Source organism: Rhipicephalus sanguineus, chromosome 3 (genome assembly GCF_013339695.2).
Source record: "Rhipicephalus sanguineus isolate Rsan-2018 chromosome 3, BIME_Rsan_1.4, whole genome shotgun sequence".
NCBI lineage: Eukaryota > Metazoa > Arthropoda > Arachnida > Ixodida > Ixodidae > Rhipicephalus > Rhipicephalus sanguineus.
Genome location: NC_051178.1, coordinates 206,263,596 through 206,286,196, shown reverse-complemented (window position 1 = coordinate 206,286,196; position 22,601 = coordinate 206,263,596). Strand labels below are relative to the sequence as shown.

At 46.7% G+C, this 22,601-nt stretch overlaps 1 protein-coding gene across 1 annotated transcript in view; it reads left to right on the top strand.

Moving 5' to 3' along the window:
- Positions 1–22,601, top strand: part of LOC119386266 (uncharacterized) — an 87,031-nt gene that overhangs the window by 1,672 nt on the left and 62,758 nt on the right. The window contains exon 3 of the mRNA XM_049413845.1: positions 4,505–4,820. Coding sequence (XP_049269802.1) covers positions 4,505–4,820 — 316 coding nt within the window. The remainder of the gene's footprint in view (positions 1–4,504; positions 4,821–22,601) is intronic.

The following is a 22,601-nucleotide window of genomic DNA, read 5'->3' as shown; positions in this document are numbered from 1 at the left end:
TTCTTGTGGCATCGTAGATACTGATGATGTCTTCTTAGAGCAAGTTCTGTATTTGGCATTAAGAAAAATGACCGTACTTGAACTTAAAGCACCCGTACTCCAACATTACAAGCTAACGAAAAAGTGCCCTTGAATGTAATGTATGATCAGCTGCACATTATAATGTATACTTTGCTAGTCATAAAAGTTTGCATACTGTGCATCCACATTGGAGGCTCACTGTCGTGATGTATGCTCAATAGCTGTTGTCATTCCCATTGATATTGGAGCCCCATCTCTGTCAATGCAGAATGCCGTAGCCCTCATGCACTGTGCTATTCTCAGTTTTCTTCATCGCTTTTGGAATGCAGTGAGAAACGAAATCACTAAACGTTATTTCTGGCACTATGCTTGTAGCATGAAGTTGTTTGTAATGAAGATGCTTGAAATGCTTGAAACATCAAAAGTTTGGTGCTCATCTGCCTCTTTCTCTGGCCTGTCTTCATTTTTCAAGCATTGCGTCAGAAATGACTCGTTTAGCAAACTTAGGCACCAACTCCCAGGAACAAGCTCTTCTAAAGGAAATAACATTAAAGGAGCGCTGCCACGAATTTTAAATATTTTCCAATTGGTCCCTCTAATGGGCTAAAACAGTGCGCAGACGGATGGGACGAAGAAAAGGATACACAGAACAAGCGCTCACTCTCAACTGTGATTTATTGGTATATGCAGATTATTTATACCTTTTCAGATTAGTATTTTTTCATGCAGGTTAGTATCCTTTTCTTCGTCCCGTCCGTCTGCGCACTGTTTTTGCCCATTATGTATCACCAACTAGCCCAACTTTCAGTCTTGCTGTCCCTCTAAATAAGAACACTGGTGTCGAGAGCCCTAAAAACAGTATTGTGGTGCCTGGGAATGCATCGAATATATTTTTAATGCCGCTACCTTGAAAAAACACTTTCTGTTTAGATATCGATGGGGCGGCTTCTCAGTGACGTGTCATTGCAGTGTGATGTCACAGGGAGACAGCAACTCGAGACTTACTAGCAGCAGATCTGTCATCTCCTCATGATGCATGAAAAAACGATGAGTGAATTGTCGTCCAGTGACCCCAACGGTGATTTCTGCTATTTAGGCTGCATGCATGACGTAGTGTTCGCAAACTCGGTGGAACTGTGTTGACTCATCGGGATAATGTCCATTGCGGTGTTGCTGGCTTGCAGATGCTCATTGACGAAAACTTTAAAATGAAAGTGAAATATTTCATATGTGTTTTCTGACTTCAGTGCGTGGAGAGCATTAACGCTGCATACCAAGAGAACGAAAAATGTCCGTTTTGCGATGTCTCAAAGTTGTGTCAGTACTACTTTTAAAGAAACATTTTCCTGCTTCAATAAACTTACATTATCGGAAAGCGTACCCATTGCTGTTTTGCTATGACAGCGTTTACTGGAACGTTCTCCAAACCATCTCTGTCGTCATTGGATGCTATCTACACTCTATAAATGCCAACAAAGTATTCCCCCGGTGCAGCTCTGTGACTGCTTCCTGGACAATTCTCACACCCCTTTGAACTGGTCAAAATGTCAAACTATAACTCTCGCCTGATCCATTGCATCTACCAAAGTTCATTATGTTGCTAGTCCTGGTTGAACTGGCCCACTTCACTGTAACCATTACTGAAGCTCTACCAGGAAGCTTTGGCAATGCACAGCAAGCCACTCCGGGAGTCTTGCCACCAAGGCACGCTTACGGGATAACAAATGCTATTTTAACACGAAAGCGTTTTATGCTGGGATCCACAAAGACTTCACTAATATCATTTCTTCACAGAAATGACACCAGTAAAATGCACACGAACAGATGAAAAAAGAAAAAGTGTGACTTGGGGTTGAACCCACACCCTCTCGGTCTGCGACGATAGGTGCTGAGCACTCTAACCACTGCGCTATCGACACACATGCATGACGCTTCACAAACATGCCTTATATCTATCTCACACCTTCTCCTTCTCATAGTGATCTTGGCTGGCATGGGCGTTGTCGCCGTCTTGGAGCGGTGAAGTGAAATAGGGCATCATGACACCAACGAGCGCTGACAGGGAGCGCTTCGGTAGTTTCAGTGCATTATTGTAAGAAACTTTACAGCCGGTGCAATGTGCCGTATGCGCTGATTTTGTTCGGTGATGACACAGTACATGCTTTGTCATTCGCGTTGGGTTAGTGTGTGATGCCTCGTCACCAGAGTAGTGTAGTTTCCACATGCACCAACAATATTTCCCCCCCATCTACTGCTTCGAGTGGGATAGTACCGACTAATAAAACTGCTGCAGTAAGCGGCACAAAAAGGCAATGACATGGGCGGGCAAATGTCGTGCAGTGAGAGACGCTGGAAAGCAGAATGCCTTCCCGCGTTCACGGCTCAAGCTACAAACCCTGCTTCTCGAATTCCTGAAGCACTGTGTAGTATATGCATGAGCACAGGCGTAGGTTACCCTGTTACTGGGGAGCGCACACCTTGGTATTTCTCTCTTCAAATGACGAAACTTTGAACGAGTGTATATCAAGTACCAGTGTTTATTATGTGCTCGTTGATGCCATCTTTTTGCGGGATTCAGCATATGCTGTGTCCAGGTGTAAGTTAACTACTTCAGCTACCACAAGGGTTAGATCGTGATTTTTGGTGTTAGTCGTCTGGATTGAGATGTACCACTAGGCGTCAACGTTGATGCATCCACGTCAAAAGGTCCTATAGCTGGCTAACACCATTAGACATTGTGGAAGCTCTCATACATCAGTGTACAATAAACAATCAGCTACTTCTGTGATGGAGGAATCAACCATGTTCTCACTCTTTTCTGCAGCCCTATTTGTGATACACGATTGTGACTAGTTTTGTAGTAATATGTGTTTTTGACAGTACCTGTCAGCAAGAGCCATGACGTGGGCTTGTTGGTTGATCATTAGATGCACGTGGTTGCAGTGCATGCTCGACTCGTCAATGAGAGTAGGCTCAAGAAAGACGCACACTATTTTTCAAAACCTGACCCGGCTATGCATACCGCAGACACCACATTGAATACAGGTCACGTGGTGATACCAAGAAACATGTGCGAGGAAACTACACTTTGAACACAGCATAATAACTAGCTGATGGTCTTTTATGGGGCGTTTATCGCTAGTTGTGATTCTGTGTTCAAAGCGTGCTTTCCTCGCCCATGTTTCTTGGTGCCACCACATGATCTATGTTTGCTCTGGAATCTGTGGCGTATATAGTACAGCCAGGCTTTGAACAATGAAGATTGTTGTTGCTAGTAGTGCTGTGTGTGTGTCTTCCTCGTGCCTTCTTGTCCATGTACCGAGTACATTCTGCAACCACGTGCTCCTAAAGTACCTGTCAGCTGTGTTTAGCATGCTTTCTCAATCACTTATTCGGCACACAGACATAGTCTCAAGGGATTTATAGAAGACAAAATTAGTGTGTGTAGTTTAACCATAGAATCTTTGAACTCTATCCGTAATCCTTAGTCAATTGTGAATTTTTCTCTGATATTTTATAAAAATGCAGCTTAAATTTCCGTAAGTATGGGTCTTGTGTTCAAAATTGAGATAATTGTAGTGTGGCAGCTTTGAGGTAATTTTGTACAAAAACAGTCCGGATGCTGCAAATTATCAAGAAATTTGAGAATGCACATGTAAATTTTAACGAATCACTCGTCTTGCTAGGCCTGTTATAAATGCATCTGACTATAACAGAACAAAGTTGCTAGAGAAAGGGGAAAGACCTTGCTGGCCTGTTGGTGACCTATTGCTCAGACAAGCCAGGCCACCAGTGATTGCGTTGGAGAGTTTAATTGAACAAATAGATAGAACCTACCAAATGCAGTTCTAGTGCAGGGTATGAAGGGAAACAAAGCAACAGTAAGTGATAAACTTTCATTGCATTTTAGTATATGCACATAAATAACTGTTGGTTGGCTTATACTTAATAATCATAATTGCTGGGGTTTTATGTCCCAAAACCACGATAAGATTATGAGAGACGCCGTAGTGGAGGGCTCTTGAAATTTTGACCATCTGTTGTTCGTTAACGTGCACCTAAATCCAAGTGCATGGGCCTATAGCATTTCGCCTCCATTGAAATGCGGCCACCGCAGCTGGAGTTGATCCCGGACCTTCAGGTCAGCAGTCGAGCACCATAACCACCACACCACCATGGTGGATTGTTGGTTTATGGGTTTAATGTGCCTAAGCATCACAGGCTATGAGAGATGCTGTAGCGGAGGGCTCCAAATTTCGACTACTTTGGGTCCTTTAACGTGTGCTGGGCCTCTAGCATTTCACCTCCATCAAATTGTGACTATCGTGGCAGGGATTGAACCCACGCCTTTCGGGTCAGCAGCAGCCAAGCTTTGTAAGCGCTGTGCCAGCACAGTGGCTACATAGATAACTGTGTGTTGCCCCATTAACTATAAAACATGCAAACCATGATGTTATGAATATTTATGATACATTTTTTGCAGGCCAAAGTGGCTCGTTCCTCGACGCTTCTCTCTCATTTGTCGAGGAAGATATCCTCTGAGACCTGGCCGTACAGTCTGCTTGAAGTGCCTGAAGAACATCCGGGTCAAGTACCCAGAAATAGATGCCTTCTACAAGGAAGATGAAAAGGAAATCCGACTGAAGTTAGAACAGTTGGCTGGCTCAAAGCTAGATGACATAAAGAGTGAGGATGAGAACATGGAGTCTGATGGCGAGAACTCTCAGAAGGAAGACAGCAACACAGGAGATGAATGGAAATATGACAGATTGGGGAGGCGGCGCCGGAATAGGAACATTGTGAGTAGTTTGAAAACATCGTTTATAATTCAGCTTTATTGGAGTATTCGTTCAGCAAACTGGGAGCACAGACAACAGACGAAGGAAGAACCACACAGCACGAGCGCGAGTGTGGTTCTTCCTTTGTCCGTTGTCTGTGCTCCCAGTTCGCTGAACGAATATGAATTCTAACTAGCCCACCTATCGATCCTTTTGCAATGTTTTATTGGAATATCATCAAGCTCTAAATATAGCCTGGTTCACTATTGACACATTAGCATTACATAACTTGAGGTTTAGTATTTTCTTGTAATCAAATGCCATTTTTCAATCGGCAACACCGTAGATCTTTTTTCTACTGATACCTACTTTGCTGAAAATAACTGTCTTACATAAAGGTCATACAGTGTATCAGCTGTAATATGAATTACAAAACAATGCTGCAGTAGTTGCTCAAAATTTAACTGTCGTGAAGCACTTTTACTTTCTGCACTTTAAAAAGCAGTTGCACCCTTTGAAGAGCCTTTTTATCGTGCATTTGTTGGTTTTCTTTTTTCAAGTTATTCACACCGTTTTCTAATAAGAATGTTATATCACGCTGATTGCACACACATTGTTTATGACCTGTAAGTGCTTGGCATCTGGCATAAAAGCAGGAAAAGGCACACAACGTAGATGACGATTATATGGGGCTTAGCCAGAAAGTTATTTCAGGGTGGGGGTGTGCGGTTCAACCATACTTTGTGATGTTTGTGCATGCGTTTTATGTGTGCATGTATATATACAGGCACTCCCCTCGGCTGTGCCAGTGATGATTATTGTTGTGGGACAAAAAACACCACACGGGCTGTTTGAAGCGGGGTTTTTCAAAGGGCCGGTAAAGAACCTCGCGGTCCAAAATTTGTGATGGAGAGATAGCTCCTCACATGTACGATGTGAACATGCTGCTGCAAGAATTTCGCAAATAAATGCTGTAATAAAGAAGCTACAGGGTATAGAACAACCTGCTTTGACTAGTTTCGGTTTCTTGCTCGGACTTCTCACCCTTCTTGGCAGCGACGAGGGGTAGGCGTAGCCCTTTGTCGTGACTACACTCCCTTTGGCAACGTATCATAACATCAGTGATTACGTCATCGGCGTACAGCCAATAACCGAGCAAGGCTTTCTCTACGTGTCGCTCGTGTCAGAGTGACGCAGTGAGGAAGCATGGTGCGAGGGGTGCAAACACTGGCGAGCTAAACAAATATGCCACAGCACCTGTGCCCTTCCCCTAGCGGTAAAGTCGCGAGACGCCACCTAATCTCGGAGTCATTTCGTTCTGACTGTTCCGCTTGTGCCGGTAGTTTCGTGTCTACCAAAACGGCATAGGGCAGCGCAGGAAAATGAAAATGCGGTCTGCGTGGCCATAACTGCAGCATAACCTAGCGTTGTTTGGTAGTGCAGATGACCAATCGATGAAGTCGGTGCTATGCAAGTCTGTCCACGAGCAAGATTACGTCCCTGCGCGGGTGAAAAGGGCTGGTCAGGCACAAAAGAGGGGCACGGGAATCGTTTTTCGAACTGGAGTGTCTATGCAGCGCACAGCGCTGTGATATTCGCAAAATGTGGTCGCCGCAGACTTCTGCACGAATTAGCAGGCTTGTTTGGGAGCTGTAAAAAAAAAATTCGGCAGATCCCACGCCTTGTAAGAATCGGATTCATGCGAAGCAGGCAGCCTGTAGTTCTGTGCTGTATATTTTGGCCTTGAGCCAAGTGTTACGAGGTGGATCGACGTATGTTTGTAAAAGTAGGAGTTATGTGCATATGGTGGGCTTACCAGGCATGCCGACTACACTGACGTAGAAATGGTAACTTATAATCTGATGTAGGATCAGCACTCAAGTTAGATCATAGACGTCTGTATTATCGAAACGAAGTGCACTTTACGGTGCGATAGTGCGAATATCATACGTGACTTTCGTTAACGTATTCCTCCGGGGTTGGGCAATGCTTGAATATAGCTTGCTGAATCATAGGAATACAAATACAATGTTTATTAGGCTGCTATAAAAGCGGAGCCAACAATGGAACCACAATTGACGTTAACCTGACATGACGCCTGTATCATAGGAGTATACATATATAGCGTCTATTGCTTTGTTATAAAATTAGGTCTTTTTTCAAAGCAATTTCTAGACCTGGCGTGGCTTTGTGGTGGAATACCTGACTGCCACGCAGAATGCTTGGGTTTGATTCCTGCTGGGATCTTAATTTTTTTCTTCGCATTCATCGGGTCAACGCTGCCATGTTGGTTTTTTTAAACGCTCTAGCACTTAAATTAGCAGTCTCTGTTCTCGCCATTCCTAGGTAGATATAAACTGTCAATCACCTGTGGCGCATATCCGTACACCACGGGTATGTGCTACATGTGTCTGGAGGAAAGGTTCGACGATGTACGCGCCAGAATTTTCACGTTATTCAAGTCATGGCCAGACAGTCATATTCGTCAAACCTCCTTACCCTGCCATGCCAATTTTGGTCTACAGTAAGTTAAGGAGGCGATCACGAGAGCACCCAGACGTAGGCAGCTAGATAAATGGATAGGTAGGTGGGTGGGTGGGTGGCTGAGTTACCATTTTCTCAAGTGCGCCCTCTTTATACAGAGGCCCATTCATACTTAGTCAGGCTCACCTGCTTTAGTAGACTTCGAACCTGCATGTATTTCGACACAGACAAATAGCATGCTATTGGCCAATAGCCGACATAAATCAAGAGCGGCATTGGGATCAGATGTGCTTCTTGCCACGCGGCGGGGTGCCACCATGTGCCGGCCCCATGCTCCATAGTGTGCTAACATTACACAGTGAGCCTAACTCCAGCACATGAATCACAGGGAGAGAGAGCGAATGCATTTAATCATGCGCACTCATGGCCATGACGCATGGTGACGTAACTTCTTTCTCCTTTTACATCCCTCTTGTATAGCTTTCAGCATGCTTGTCGGGACGAGAGAAGAGAGCGAGCACTTAAAGCATATGACAAAACATTACACAGTGAGCCTAACTCCAGTGAATCACAGGAGAGAGAGCGAATGCATTTAATCATGCGCACTCATGGCCATGACGCACGCTGACGTAACTTCTTTCTCCTTTTACATCCCTCTTAGTATAGCTTTCAGTGTGCTTGTCGGGACGAGAGAAGAGAGCAAGCACTTAAAGCATGACAAATCCCTGTAACTGCGCTCGCTCCTGACTGATTCTAGAAATTTTTGCGGCAATCGATTTATGAGGTTATAAATTCTGATAATGAGGTCATTCAATAATTATTTGGAAATGTAGTTCAGGACCCCTTTAAGAATGACCCGCATGCAAGCATGTGCATTTAGACACTTGGTGGGTTTTTCATTACGCTGATGGTTGCCTTAGTAATTTCCTTCGTGCAAGCCAGCATGTTGATAAGCTTCATATGTTTTTTTCAATGCTGACCGAGTATCATCTAGTTGCTGTTGAATCGAATGCGGGTGCACATAAGTAATTTAAGAAGGTCTTCATTGATGAGAGTGCTGTACTCACTGACCGCAGCAGTCATCATTAGATGGTTTCTGCTGTAATGTTTTCTTACCCTAACCAATATTGCACAACACTCTTCAAGGCTTAATGTGTATTGCATTTCTGCTTATGTATAACAGAAGAGGATATAGCACATGGACAACAATGATTGGCCGACACCAGGCTCTGCAGCAGATCTAGCGCATCAGTAAAAGAACATAAGTTATGCTCACTGTAAAATGCGTTTATGAAAGAGGCAGAAGGAATCAGTTTTGTTTCCTCAGTTTTGCACCTTCCAAGGCGTGCCCCTTCATGAAGGAGAACTCTTAGGATTAAAGAAGAACGCAGATTGTTTTCTTCTTTGCGAAAGCCAAGTGCCTTCGAAAGCTTAATCCAGCCATATATATATATCACAACGTTTATTGAGGGAAAAAAAAAAAGTGTTTAGGGAGCGGGTGGGTGGGGCCCCTATTCCAGGGCACCATTGGCTTGAGCGGCCCGCCGCGCCTGGTCGAGGAGTGCTAGTTGCACCACCCGATCCTCGCTGGCGAGCAAAGTCTCCCACTGCTCCCTTCCGAAAATTGGACAACACATCTTATGCTTTACCAATTGATTTACAGCGGCGTTCACTTTCCCATCCACTTTAATGGGCATTTATGTTTGTGTAATCCTGAGAGTGTTAGCTAGCTGGTGTCACGTAGCATGTCAGACCACATTATGGCCAAAACAGTATTTTTCTTTTTAGTACTTAAAGATGGACTAGCTATATTGTTTCCTAAGAGAGTCGAAGTGGAACTAAGCAAGTGTTGAATACTCTTACTGTGCTGTCGTGGCCCAGATGTACAGAAGATGCTTTGAAATTTGTGGCACCACACTAATGTGCTAGTGCTGGGGTTTCAGCAAGAGGACATTCCATAACTGATAGAGTGCCATGCACGGTGCCGACGCAGCTTCTGTTCTGCAAGTCGGCTCGAAGCAAAACGCGCTTCCGCAGAGGCTCGTGACGTCTAGGTTTGCGAGAAAGTCACGGCGAATCGGCGGAGTCGTCTGTTCCAGCTAATTGGCGCACAGCACGTAAAGAAAGCAATATAATAACTACAATGCAGTCTGTCACTTCTGTTTCCGGATCGCGGAATAGGCGCTTGCAGTAGATATATGGGACAATATCGAATTTTCCTTGCTTGCGTTTAAAGACAAGGACGCGTTGAATTTTCCTCAGAACACCAAGGATCTTCATCCAGAACAGCTTTTTCGTAATTCCTTCCGAGAGGATTTTAATCACTCTGGGTAAATACGCAGTGACCAAATTTTTTGCTGCTTTTTTTACTATAGTAAAATCTCGTCGGAGCAGCCGCAAATGGTGAACGTAAGCATATGTTTGGCACCCATTCTGAGCGAAGCAATGTATACCAAAAAATTGTGCGAAACGAAGTTATTTGCACCTAACTCAACAAAACGCTGGTTTATGACCAACTAGCTGAGTCGTCTCCTGATGCCTTGATCGCGCGCGCAGACTTTCGAAAGATGCTAGCTAAAAGACGGGCGGGGCGTTTCCTCTCTGGCATCGACGGCAGGCCCGCACGCGGGAAGATTTATCTCATGGTCCGTGCGGCGGACACGGCCGGCTAGTTTAATCTCCGCTTCAGCCGCGTTCGTCGCCAGCGCTCGCGAACCCGCGGCTAAATGCTGGTGATGTTATTAATTTGGACATTTTCATGAGAGTAGGGCCCGTCCTCTTATTTAGGGGGGGGCCTCCCCCCCCGACAAACCAACCTTATTGGTATCTGTCGTGTTCCTTATCAATTTTTTGTCCTTATCAAATATTCGAATAGAATATAATTTTGGCACAGTTCGCGACTGTGTGCATAGTTTGCGGCCGTAGGCACAAGAAAGACGAGGACAAAGAACACTCACTGTTATTATCATGTGTTTGGCACCCGTTCTGTGTAGTGTTATTTGCACTTGACCAACTTCAAATCAGAAGCTAATTGGCATTTGGTGACACACAGAAGCACTCAATTTCATGAGAGAGAGAGAGAATTAAACAACTCTCTTCGCCCAGAGGTGGGTGACAGCATTATCAGCCCTGAGCTTTCACAAACCATTCTTATTGTGTCGTTTTCCTTACTTTTTTGTCCTTACACTTCACCGCGACTCATAGTTTTCGGCCGTATCACTATTATTATCAAACACTTTTGTGTGCTTTATTAAAACCACTAGAAAAAAAGAAAAAGAAAACTCACAGGGCTTTTTATGCACTCAAGATGACTTTTTCTTCCCAATCGATGTATTGAACATCCCCCTCCGAGATATTTCTGCACCTAACATGGTTTTCCTACTGCCTCAAGGATCGGAGGCACTGCAAGCTTTCTGCAGCTCAACTGGTTTTGTACTGCCTCCGTGATCGGCCTACCTTTGACCAAGCGAAGATGGCATGTTTATGACGTCATCGATGGACGGCACGCTATGTGACGTCATATGTTGACGCCATTACGTGGTGGTGATCTTGTCGTCACTCGTGTTGACGCCGTTGACGCCGACGGTCAATGTTCGCGCCTGATGAGGCATCTAAGGAGTTGTTCGTTTGCAGATTTAGACGCTTTGGGTCAGTCAGTCAGTCAACAAACTTTATTAAGGTCCAAAGGAACTACAAACTCGTAGTTGCGGGCCGCTTTGGGTGCATGGCCATTTGTTAGGGTCCAGTGTGGGAATTAAGCCTAATGGAGGGATTTTGTCTAATGCTCGTACCTGGCGCGGGCTTGTCCTCTTCCTGGAAAAGTTGATCCATACTACGAAGCTCCTGACGTTGACAAGTAGCTTCCGGATTTGTACGTGCCGTGCGCACCAAATATCGATTATCAACACACGTACACGCCTCGAAAGTTGAGGGAAGTTTTGGAAGTCGTGTGTTTGTGTCAAGGGACCGACAACTGCCCAGATTATCTAATGAGATGACTCCACTGATGGAAAGATTGTCGTCGCATTGACTCAAACCAACCCTGTTTTTTTTTTTCGTGAGAGATGGATTTATATTTTTATTTCTTAATCGAAAGTCGCGAAAAATGACCTGTGGTGCCTCTGGCGGCAAAAACATGAACGATCCGATGAACCCGGCCACGTGACCGTTGATTGCTGTACGCGGTCGACGATTTTTTTTTTTGTTAGTATTGAAATATTGTTCGTTTCTTTATACTAACCCCTTAAGGGCTCATTTAACCAAAAAAATATGTTCCAAAATTGCCAAATTTTTGTATGATGCGGAATGCTTCAGTAATGTGTTCAAAACAAAAAAATATTTGCGAAAAGGTTTTTCGGCAGATAATAATGTTTTATTGGTCATTCTTCGCTCCATCATGTATTACTCTATAATACATGGAGCATTTGAGGTGTATTCTGCAAAACATTTCTGCAACTCTAGAAAGTAAAGGTTGGAATTGAATTGCCGCGCAAAAAATGCACTATTCCTTGCTAGTATCACTTAGTGTGATAGCGTTCGAAGCACGGCACTGCGCAGAGAGCCTTCTCGCACCAGCTGCACCAGATCCTGGTTTCCTTGCGGATGTTTTTGCCATTTCCGTCAACATGGGGCCATGTTTGTTTATAAAACGCGCGGGAAACACAACGCGTGCATTCCGCCAACAGTTGCGCAAACGCTCATTCAACAAAAGCACCAATGACGGAACCCATGCTGCTATCTATGGTGTAAATAGAAAAGCACCATTTCTCGAGCTGGGCTCGTCAAAAACCTCTATGACGCGAGGGAAACACAAGGCGCGCATCCCGCCAACAAGTGCGCAAACACATTCAACAAAAGCACCAATGACGGAACCCGTGCTGCCATCTGTGTTGTAAATAGAAATGCACCATTTGACGAGCTGGGCTCGTCAAAAGCCTCTTGGAACATTACGGAAGACCCATGACGAGCACAGGTCGTCATAAGCAAAAAAGTGGCGACTGCTCATGACGAGCTTAGGTCGTCATAAGCCCTTAAGGGGTTAAAAGGTATGACTCCATAAAAATGTACGCATAGACCTGCGTTAGTGGTATGCATTAAAGTGGCGCTGCCTTCGCGTGACGTAATGATCCCATGCTCGTCAGCGCGTCTGAGCAACTTTTCAGCGTGCCCATGCAACCGTGCACGCAGTTTCCAGGTCGCTAAGATTTTGGAGCGACATAGTTTTGCTACCTACACTTCGTCTCAGAAATGACGCGCGCTGCTACTCGGCGCGGCCGCGCATATGCGTGGTGACGTTGTCGATGACTTGGCATGGTTCGTGCATCGAGAGAACGACGCTGGCACAAGCCACCCATGACACAGGCAACCTTGGACGCATGCGCACACAACGCGGTACAAATGCAGTGAAGATGTATAATGCCACGTCATCTCATTGTAACAGCTTGTTATTTTCAAAAATAGTTGAAAAGCTATAAGTAAAGGTGGTTAAGCATAGTTACAGGAACTCCTGCGAAAGCAGAACAACGATAGCTTTAAAAAATCGCGAGAAGGGCGGCATCGAAAGGTGCGTCCGTGTTTAGAGCCTTTCAGATCGAAAAATGCTGCTTGTAAAATAACTACGTGCTTTTGGGACTAACTACTGCAGCTACAAACACTGCGAAGGGTGAGCTTTCTGGCGCGCCGTAAAAAAGTGGGTCGAGAAAAATCAGTTGTCGGTCCCTTAAGAGTTCTTGCACACACACCAATCCCATGAACAGAGATGGCCTTGTGGGCGCGACGACCTCTCCTTCTACTAAATGTCTCGGGAATAACACGGTAAAGAGTCGCTATATTAGTGATTCTTGTTTTGATAGTACGAACGGGAAAAATAACAAGTGGGACAGGGTGAGGACACCTCAACCGCAATACACAGTGGAAGTGTGATTGGACAGGAAGAAAGAGTCACTACTGCGGCTCCCCTTGAGGTCGTCACTGCGGCGAGAAAAAATTATTCTCCTTATGTGTGTTCATGCGTGTGACGGCCTCCGGCACAAAGTGTTCCACTCTCGCCGTCTTGGCTACGTGTGGCGCTGGCTAACACTACTAGCGATTACACGCATAGGAATGTCCAACAAAGTGGACGGGGGAACGCCCTTCGTCATCGGAGGCGTAATTCGAAGGTCGTGGGTTTTGGCCCCACCGACGGCAAATGGTGTTTTTTTCGTCCACTTTAATTCATTTCAAATTACGTCATAATTGCTATACATAACTTGCAAGTACGTCAAACCGCGGAACATAGCGGAACTCTGGGATACGATCTCGGCATGCGCCGCCATCACCGAGCACATGGCAGCAGACGACACCGAGTCAAGTTGCGCGGCTCTCGCATTTCCCGTCAACGCCGTACGTCGCAGTGGCGATTTGTTGATATGTGACTGCCGCACGAGAGGTAAGTGTAAATCGGATTTAAAAAAAAAAAAAAAGGACCAGACGCGGGGGCGCACTGTGTGCCAAAGGTAATCACAAACCCGTGCGACCGCACGAAGGAGCTGCCCGAGAAGCGGAGCACATGGCTTATGCGCTCACAAACAGGAAGGAACTCAAGACATTGAACAACGTTCCTGTATGCGGGCGTCCCTTCATAACAGGCAACTGATTTTTCCAAAATTCCGTGCGAAGTTGTTTCAACCTTTACGTGCGACACCATGGACTCGTACCCTGCAGACACGAAGGAACCGAGTTCCCCAGTCAACACTGCTTTGCTGCAGGCTGCATAATGTCCTGAACGATTCTCCTTCGGCATAAATGCAAGGCAAACGATAAAAACACGCGCACTACGCCAAACGATCCGCCGTACGAACGTAAACACGGCGCGGTCACTGAGACGTACGTGCTCCGTTGGCTCGGTGATGGCGGACGGAAGACAGGAACTGACTTCATCACTTGCAAGTTATGTATATTACCGTTAAGATCAACAAATACTGTCCCTCACGGCCCCTCGAACAATTCCCCCTTCGTTCTTGTATATACAGGTATACTCAAAGTTTCGGGGGATGGGGCGGGGGGAACGCATCGCGCTTTTCTCGCAGTGTCAAGGAGCGGAACACGCCGCCAACGCGGCATTGGCGCTCCGTCAGACTTGCCTCAGGACAGAGGGATCATATGCAAGATTTGTGATCGGCTGACTGTTACAGTGAGCTCATCAGGAAAAAAAAATAATAATTTCCTCCTTTTGTACATACATATTTCCTCAAATAACAAACCTAGCTGGCTCTGAAACGGAGGTTACGCGTTGCGTGTTTCGTTGTCCACCTCTCGCGCAACTGTGTACTCACGGTGGGCTCCGACGTAGACACGCGCTCCACCGGAGGAGGCGAGTGGCGGCCAGGCGATCGCCGTCCGAGGAGAGGCCACTGCGGCATCCAGTGACGGTAGCGAGGCGACGTCCATGTGCTGCTGCAGTCTCGCAGGTCGTCGTCGTCGCGCAGCTGTCCGCCGTCACTGCCGTTTGTAAACTCGCACCGTTTTCTCGCGTCCCCTGGGCGACACCGGCACTCGTTACGACGCGGCTGGTGCGCCCTGGCCGATCCGTTTCTGCAAGTCATGCCTCAGCGGGAACCGACCCGCAAAAGCCAGCCAGCCGACAGGACAGCCGCTCTTATGCACACCCTCTGCGTGCGACCGTGTGGTTTTCACACTAACCGGATCCCCAGTCAAAGGGTATCGGCCGACCATGCAGTGCTCCGGTTATTGCGGCACGCGCTTTGGTGAACCGTTGGGCGGATCGGCCACGCTGTACATCCTTACCGAGCTTAACGAAATATTTGTGGCGCAACTGAGAACGAGGACGCAAAACAGAGAATACAGTATATGGTGCTAGTAACCTGTCCGGCAGTATTAGCCAGTATCCTGCGCCATATCCTGTCATCTCTGTTTTTCGTCCTCGTTCTCAGTTGCGCCACAAATATTTCGTGCAGTTATGCTCCAACTCGCCCAACGCTTCTTTACCAAGCTTTCACAACACCTTTTTTGCATTAGTTAGTGGTCCTGACCATGAGCTGCGCATGACGGGATCGGGGGGCCTGCTCCATACTTTTACTCAGTCGGACCTATGCTGTCGTTGTTTAAAGTGCAAGGTTATGACGATGCAGGTTTTTGACGATAATGATGACCGAGGGCCACTGATGTTGCATTCCAAGAGTCGCTTACTTCCCATTTTTACCCCCGGAAAGCCGGATACCAATGGCAGGCCGTTTTGGGAAGCACTTCGTCGCATCATTTTCATTTTTTGCATCCACTGCGAAGCTTACTTTTTTTTTTTTTTTTTGCTCGACCAACGTGGGGCGGGGGAGGGGGGGCGCTGCGCGGTGAGACCACGCCTATAGTCCTGACGCTTGTTTACGGTTTGTTTCTTTCTCGCTTTTGAAGGATTGAGCAATTTTTTGGTAGTACGCTTCGTCAGACATTTTCGCTCCGTGAACGTGCGGGCAGATTGTCTGTAGTGAAATTAGCTAGCGTGTGAACCGAGCTTCTCCGCACTTCATTCGATAGAGGAAAGATTTAGCTTACGTAGCGAGGCATTGCTTTCTAATTACTTCGTACTTCATTCTTACTTGCGCATCCTTTGTCAGCGTTATGCGTCATCCGAAAGATATTTTATTTAGTTGTCAGTCTTACTAATATTATTAGCACGTGTTCTTCCGGGCGTCCCGCTACGGTTTCGCAACTATGCCCGAAGAGGTGTAGGCATTATACAAGAGGAGGACGCGTGTCTTCGCTGTCGCATTAAGTGGCGAGCGCATAGACGTGTGGCGACGCGCCGCTGAGTGCGGATCCTGTGTGTACGTGTTCCGCCGTCGCATCTCCTCCTCATCAGCAACACAATGGACACCCGCGAATGTGCGGCGTGCCACGCGAGATAACTTCTGCCGGGACGTCGTCGCTGTGTGTGTGTGTACGCAGCCAAGGCAGGTCAGAGGGTTACGCTTGCGCTGAGACGGACGCTCTGGCAAGGGCGTTCACTGCGATCCTGCAAGCCGCATGCATCTGTTTTGGGCGTACGGCCCCTTTAAATAGCATTCGGTTCCTATCCTAGAGCTTCTTGGCTTTCTGCTTTTATTTATTCAGGCGAAAGGCATATACGTCTCGTGAGTCAAGAGACTTTGCGAGAACTGCTGAGACAGTGCGAGATTTGGCGAGAGTTGGCGATTCTTCACGAGACCTGGGCTAAATGTCGCATGACATCATGTGACGTCACAGATCACAAAAAATTGTGACGCAATCACGACGTCACTTGATGTCGTCATCATAGAGTTTCCTACAATTACCTAGAGGGAACTCTGGCGCTGCGATCGTTCAGCCACCAGGGGAATGATGGGTAGTACGCGGATTTGCCTAATCTTTGTGCTTACGGCTTCGGATGCACTTGTAGCTTTCTTTATTGCTTTGTTTTGGCGTTCGTTTCGGACACAAGAATAGACCGTTGCGAACTTCGTGACCAGATTTGAATTGGTGAGCCTAGAAAGAATAAAGTGGTGAAGTGGAACTCCTGACTTTTGCTGAACTTCGTTTTGCGACAAAGCGGGTGCAGGCGACGCGGAGCCAAACGGAGCCGAAAGAACGAAGTTTGGACAAATCCGTGTTCTACCCATCATTCCCATGCTGGCTGAAGCGCCATGCGTTGCAGCTCCCATAGATAGCGCCAAAGTTCCCTCTAGAAAAATTTTATGAAACTCTATGGTCGTCACTACATGATATCGTCGCTTCGTCAGGCCCCGGAGGTAGCGCTACAATGGTTGAGGTGCGGAAAGCTTCGGGGTAAAAAGAAGGGGGAGGGGGGGGCTCACTCATTAACTAATTTAATGAGTGAGTCATGAGAGTATACACTTTTGTCTGCTGTCCCCTTGGCGTTAGCTAAAAGGAATGTCATTTTTCTGTATTTATTTATTTTTATGTATTTATTATTATTATTATTATTATTATTATTATTTTGTGCTCTTATGTTCATTACCTTACTTTGGATTATGCGGCTGTCTTCTTGTTCTTGGGAAGAGCCTTGTATTGGCCGTAGGCGTCATCGGAAGCCTACTGCACGCATAAAAACGCTGGAACCAACGTGGATTAATCAGTGAATTAATAACTCAATCTATTAATCGCTTTTCCCCCCAGAATGATACAATGTGCAACGAAAATATATGGTTAGAAGAAAAAAAGGTGCTTCAGCCGTTTGTGCATCAGGAGACAGGTTGCTCACTGTTTTCTAATAAACGAAGCAGCTTTAAAACCTCCGAAATTAGTTGTAGTCAGTGACACTAACTACACTGTTAGACGCATCAGTAAGGAAAAAAGAAAAAGTCACAGTTTCGCCGCGGCGCGTGATGGACGCGCTGCAACTACCGCGCGTCGATCACTACCCGGCACCTACTAGACAGTTTTAATTTCACATACGTAGGGACTTCACGTACGCAAACGTGAAAAGTACACGTACGTTACGTGCACGACATCTGAAACGCTTTTAGCTACACGTACGCGACGCGCGGTCAGAGCTAGAGTACCGCAAAGGTATGCTGCACGCGGGCAACATTGGGCGGCGGCGGCCATTTCCCTTCCGGACCGTCCGGCGCGTTGCTAGCGTGTGTTGAGAAGTCACCGATCTTTTAGCCTCGGAGCCTTGTTACGCTCGGCGGAACTGCATTATGTGTGTGTGTTTCTTCAAGAGGATATTAGAAGTGATCTCGAGTCATCGACAATTATGAATCGACTGCGCGGTAAGCGGTGTAACTAATGAAACGTGCGGCGAATGTTGCCATGTGTTCGCTAACTCTCTTCATGGCTTCATCGGTGCCTGTTCGTATCACGGCCGGGTGCGTTCGCTAGGTCCGGAGCTGTAAACATAGTTGCATTAGCGCAGTGACTTCGTGCGAGATGCCATTTACTTCGACACTCGGTGAATCTTGTCTGTTTGCGCTAGCTTTGCAGTCAGTGTTCAGGTTCACTTCATAGCGCACTCGAGAACATTATCGAACAACATCGAGAAGATTCAACACTGCGTCCTTCGGCTGATCGCTGACGCATACCTTGCTTGCGCACCACGCTTGCTGTTCAACTGGGTGTTACGTGTAATAGAAATGGTGTGTGTACAGTAATTGGAAGTTGTGCGCGACGTATTTATGTCTCGGTTCGGAACGCCAGCAGCCGAACGCACAGGCAAATCGGCGTGCGGTAGGTAAGGTGCATCTTATGTTGCGAATACGTTGTCATTTCCTAACAGATACGTAGAAACTAGGCCATCAAAAATGGCTGGCATCACTAATTAAGTGTTTCATTTCCCATCTTTTGTCTCCTTAATACTCCCAACGTTGCAGTGGATTTGCAAATATTTTTCTGTGTTCCGACAAACAGTTTTTTTTTTTGTTGACGTTACCAACACGTAAACAGCTGGGGCTGGGGTTCGGTTTCTGCTCTGCTTTTAATTTCAACTTTTTTTTTTCATAATGCACTCTTATTAAAACTTACTCGACACAGTGCTTTATGTTCTTTTGATCAGTAACAGCACATCCCGGACACTTTTAAAGCGCATGCTACTGCATCAGTAAGTATATAGACCTAGGGCTCGAATGAAATCGATTCCCTCAATGTGTGGAATCTGCCGTTTGTTTTTTGTTTGTTTGTTTGTTTTTGCTGTGACCATTTTTCACCCACTTAACAGTTTTGTAAGGGTACGCTGGGCGCATTACAGCATTAGCAACATTTTTTTGCAAGAAATTTTTAAAAAATACGCTTAAATAACATTGCGTTATACCAAGCTCATCAACAAAGTCCCACGCTCCTTTTTTGCGCAATGGCAAATGATCATGCCACAATTGCCGTCGAGGTATACCAGTAAACAGTTATTATTTTAATAAATCTTCGATTACGCTCGCGTGCGTGACACGCTTAAAACTCGAAATGCATGCACAATCTGTTCAGGAGATCGAGATATAAACAGCCGAGCAAATAGAAAGGTATACCTGCCAAGTCTCCCGGATTACCCGGGAGACTCCCGGATTTTGAACGTTTCTCCCGGTTGTACGGGTCATAGGAAAATCTCCCGGAAATCCAGTTTTGCCCCGCGCGTCCAGTGCTTTGCGCGCCCCGTGCGTCACGGTAACGCGAGGTGGGACGTTTCGCGTACAGATGCGCTACACGCAATTTCAAAATTGATCTTAAATGTGTTATAGGTTATATCAGTTAATATTTCCTAGATGATGCGTTTGTGTACACACAAATCTATCCCACAAGTTATCTCGCCTTCAAAAATTTGTGTCACTACTGCTTTAAGTGGAGAGCCCAGCACTTAAAAGGGTAGCCGTTACCGATGTCTGTCGAGATAGCGTGTTCACCAGCGCTTGCGACCGTCCCCGTCTCAACGGCGCCCCTTATGGTCCCTTGCCCGACGAAATAACTGGTAAGCAAGCGACGACAGGCCTCGCACGCGGAACGATGTTATCGCACGTGCCCTTCGCGCGACGGTGACGGCCGGGTCGTTTCATCTCTGCTTCAACCACGTTCGTCCCTAGCGCTAGCGCGCATTTACTCGCACGTGAAACAGACGATGCGTAAGCGATGTTATCGGTTTGGACTCTGTACAGGTCAGCGGCGACCGCAAAATCCCGCTGACAGTGTCCATATAATTGCTATCGCAGTACCCCCCCCCCCCCCCCCCCCCCCGTTGAGTAGATCTCCCGGATTCCGTTTCTCCAAACTTGGCAGGTATGGGTATGTAGTATGTAGTTTTCAATATTGCTGAACATAGCGAACCGAAAAGGTGAAGTATCCTGTCGCATGAGAGCTTTTCCAGCAAAGTTTGTGTAGTTCACTGCAGAAAGGAGTGTATTCTTCGAGGGGGGCGAATTCATTCCGGCCAACTATGCAGCCCCGTAGAACGACGCTCTTTGACGTTAATTTTTCCCACACGGAATGCAGAAATGAACGAGATTCCAAGATTACGTTCGGTTGTTGGTGAGCCACTCTCTGGCATCTGCATGACGCGTGTAAAAAAGCGACGAAGTCCTTATAGGGACCCTGGTACTGCTAAATTTCCGGTCACGCTCTACGTTCAACGCGCCTGCACCCAAAGCGCTTGGAAGGGATATGGTGGCGAGAGGTCACGTGATGCGAGTAAGCCAATCGCGTCGGCGGCGGCGCGCGGAAAACAGATGCGATACTCTGAAATTTTTCCTGTGACTCTAGTCAGAGCTACCACGTAGCTCCATCTGCTGGGAATCATGAGCACTACGGTAGCTTGTTCGAGCGCCCGCGCGAGCAGACAGGGGAAGGGCAAGGTTCTCCCTGCGCAAATATTAGAAGAAGCGAGAGTGCTGGCCGACGCCTTTAAGTGCGCCCGTCGCGCTCCTAGCGCCATCTCGCTGGTAATGAAGAAACGCTTATAAACGCCTGCCGTCTCGGCGGACTGCAAACGGTAAAGGGTGTGTATATAACGTTCGCCGTTAGCTATCTGAGGCATCTGCGCTTTGTGGAGTAGTGCTTAGCGCACCGCGCTGCGAAGTGAGAGGTCGCTGGTTAGATTCCGCGCTTCCGAAGCATTTTTCTGATTTATTTTTCATTGGGATATTGATGTATATATACATACTTATACATATACGCAGCATGACGACGGCGGCGGCAAAAATCAGCCGAGACTGTCCATATAATTGCGATCGCAATAATAATGCCCACAAATAATTTCACAGAGCGCAATACATTATCAGTGCAGCGGTGTGCACATGTGAGAAAAAAATTGTGTTAAAGTACGGCGTGAATTATTTCCGCACGAACTCCGTACTTTGACAGGCCGGGCGGGGTCATCCGCGGTCGCGCGCGCCGTAGCTTTCAGGAATCAGCAGATAGCTTATGCCTTTGCACGGTTTGTGTTCTCATTGCAAAGTTTGCGTCGAAGCTTTAGACAACACTAATGTCGTTTCGCTCGCTGCAGCGGCCGCGTTTCCTTACGCCAGCGTTTTGTTGGGCTACGCCAGGTCGCATGCTAAAGGAGCCAGCTGCCAGCCTTACTTCGTATTACATTCCAGTTTGTGACTATCGTATTCATTTCTTCGCCCTTTTGGCAAAACTGTGACATTTTGTTTTCGGGTGACTTGTGCGCGGCGGCATGGCAATTATTTGAAAATGATGCATAAACTCAGCGCACGCCGTTATGCGTGCACTCGTTTCGCTTCAAGAGTGTACCTTATACCTCGGTCACACTGGCAAATTTAGTGTCATTTTGAGCGAGTGCACTTACACCTCCAGAATGTCACTTTGGCGGCGCGCTGCTACACGAGAAAGGGAAGTGTACTTTGGAAATGATGGTAATGGCGATGAGTAATTCAGTAGCACAGCATATATTTGTCATTTAAGGCCATGTTTATTGGTTAATAATGTGTTACGGCTATAAACAACCCTTAAAATGAACTTTACGTGCAAACGCGGCGGCTGCCGCCATTGCACGGCGTGTTCTGGGCATGCCCCTAGCGGTCGTGTCTGTAAACTGCCTGAGAGCGAGAATAGCAGAGTAGTTTTTTTTGTTGTATAGACCACATTTTCCTTAGCCTCGTAGCGCGAGTGTCAGCCGCGCCACTACTCTCGACACCAGGCGCCGCCTGGTGGTGCAGACGACGCGGGGGCTGCTGAGAGCGGGAGGTAACGGCCGTGCTTGCGTCGCATGCTCGCTTGTGTCAGTGCTTTCAGAGCTGTTAGAAAGTAGCGGTCTCAGCTGCTTGCTTGCCGCATACTCGGAACGGCAGTACAATGTATAAAAATTTGACCGGGTGGCACTGTGCCGTCGTTGGGTGCCCGAACGACCAGCGAAAAAGGAAGCGGCTGATGCAACAGATGTGACTTTCACGGGAACGCGAGAGGCTTGTGTTTGTGCAGCGTCTATTCTAGAAGTTTTCAAGGCCCTTGATTTCAATAAGTAATAAGTGAGCTGGTGCTCTTGCACAGGAGGCCATATTTTCTACCCATTCAAACGGCTGCACGGCAAGTGCATGGCCGTAAAACACGACCACCTGCTGGATGAAGAAATAAACTGAATTATTAGAACGGCAACGATGAATTTTGAAATGAGAAAAACAGTATCCATGCACCTTACCACATGTTTTCTCAAACTGCGAAGCCAAGTTACAGGCGCCACCACAACAGACTGGAGCCAAGCTTCAGTATTAACATGCACGAAATTCCAACACACGGGAGTTTAAGCTTGTTGCCCACATCCAAAATGCGGCCACCTTGGCTATAAATTTGCTCAAAAAGGCACCAGGTATACCTGATTTAGGAACAGGTTCACTTTTTGAAACTCTGGCC